We start from the raw sequence: 1,186 nt of genomic DNA, 5'->3' as shown, positions 1-1,186 counted from the left end.
CAGTGGCACTTTTTTTTTTACAGAAATTTGTCAGCAGTGACTCTTTTTTTCCTGCATCTGTCAGTCACTGTTTAAAGTTGTCTGAACATGTTGCGTGCCTTTAACTCATTATTCCTACCACAGAAGACAAGTGGGTTTTTATGTGTTTCTGAGGCTTGGGGGGGTAGAAGGGTGGGGGTGACTCTGGACAGCTGGTCTTCTTTCTGTTCCTGCATCACTCCTCCTCCTCTTCTCCCTCTCTCTCTCTCTCCTCATACCATGCTGTCATTTTTCAGCAGAACAAAGCAGGAGTCTTCACCGATCACTGCTGGATATAAACTCATCATCTATGCAGGTACATGAGGATATTTTGGAAGTGTGGGTGTTTAGCTTTGAACAGACTCGCTATAAAGTGAAATTTGGATACAGGCAAGTTGGTTCTTACAGGCTGATTGCAGCAATTACTGAACAAAGTATGATCAGACTCAGTCTTCACTGCTATTTTATTTTTCACAGTAGCATTACTGATGGTATCATGCATTAGAGTGCCGCTTTACTTCTGTTATTGTTGGACAGCATCATGATTGTTCCACTCCTGTCCACTTCAGATGTTGACCATCTCTGTGCTCCTGCTGCAGTTCCTCCTCTTCTTTCATCTTGTGTCCTCCTCTCCCCTTTCCAAGGTAAACTCACTGCTGAAAATATGTCGTTTTGTTTTTATTTTGATCAAATGGAAATTGAGAGAAGTGTGCGGAATAATTATAGTGCTCTATTATGTTTAAGTACTAATGAGAATATGTTTAATATTACACTAAAAAAAGCTTTTGTTGTTACTGTTGTTGTTGCTAATACTCACTAGTTAGTAGCTGATGTTTACGGGCAGGTGTGTGCTTGTATATGTTGAGGTAATCATGATTTAGGAAAGTGTCTGCATGTGTTTTGTGCAAATGTTTTTAAGGTAACATAGAAACCCACAGAAACATAGAACAGGTGTGTCTTGCACTCCCTCCACCTGTAATTTTGGTGAAAACACACTCTGCTATGAGTAAGCTTGTTTCAAAAGAAGTTTCAATGTCAACTTTTTTTAAGTTACCTTTGAAAGAAGATTAAAAACATATGGTGACACACATTAAAATTTACTTTACTTCAAAGGTTTCAACAATCATGAGATAAAAACACTTTTTGAAAAATGTGAATAGAGTAACTC

At 38.4% G+C, this 1,186-nt stretch overlaps 1 protein-coding gene across 1 annotated transcript in view; it reads left to right on the top strand.

Moving 5' to 3' along the window:
• The first annotated feature begins 272 nt into the window (after nucleotides 1-272).
• LOC102195517 (follistatin-related protein 1-like) overlaps nucleotides 273-1,186 on the top strand; it is a 5,125-nt gene continuing 4,211 nt past the window's right edge. Inside the window, exons 1-2 of the mRNA XM_005741518.1 lie at nucleotides 273-334; nucleotides 588-662. Of these exons, the coding sequence (XP_005741575.1) occupies nucleotides 329-334; nucleotides 588-662 (81 nt within the window). The 5' untranslated portion in view covers nucleotides 273-328. The remainder of the gene's footprint in view (nucleotides 335-587; nucleotides 663-1,186) is intronic.

The sequence above is a fragment of the Pundamilia nyererei genome, unplaced genomic scaffold (assembly GCF_000239375.1).
Source record: "Pundamilia nyererei isolate P.nyererei 1_Seehausen unplaced genomic scaffold, PunNye1.0 scaffold00111, whole genome shotgun sequence".
NCBI lineage: Eukaryota > Metazoa > Chordata > Actinopteri > Cichliformes > Cichlidae > Pundamilia > Pundamilia nyererei.
The sequence above is the reverse complement of the archived record's forward strand: the minus strand, read 5'-3'. Positions and strand labels throughout refer to the sequence as shown.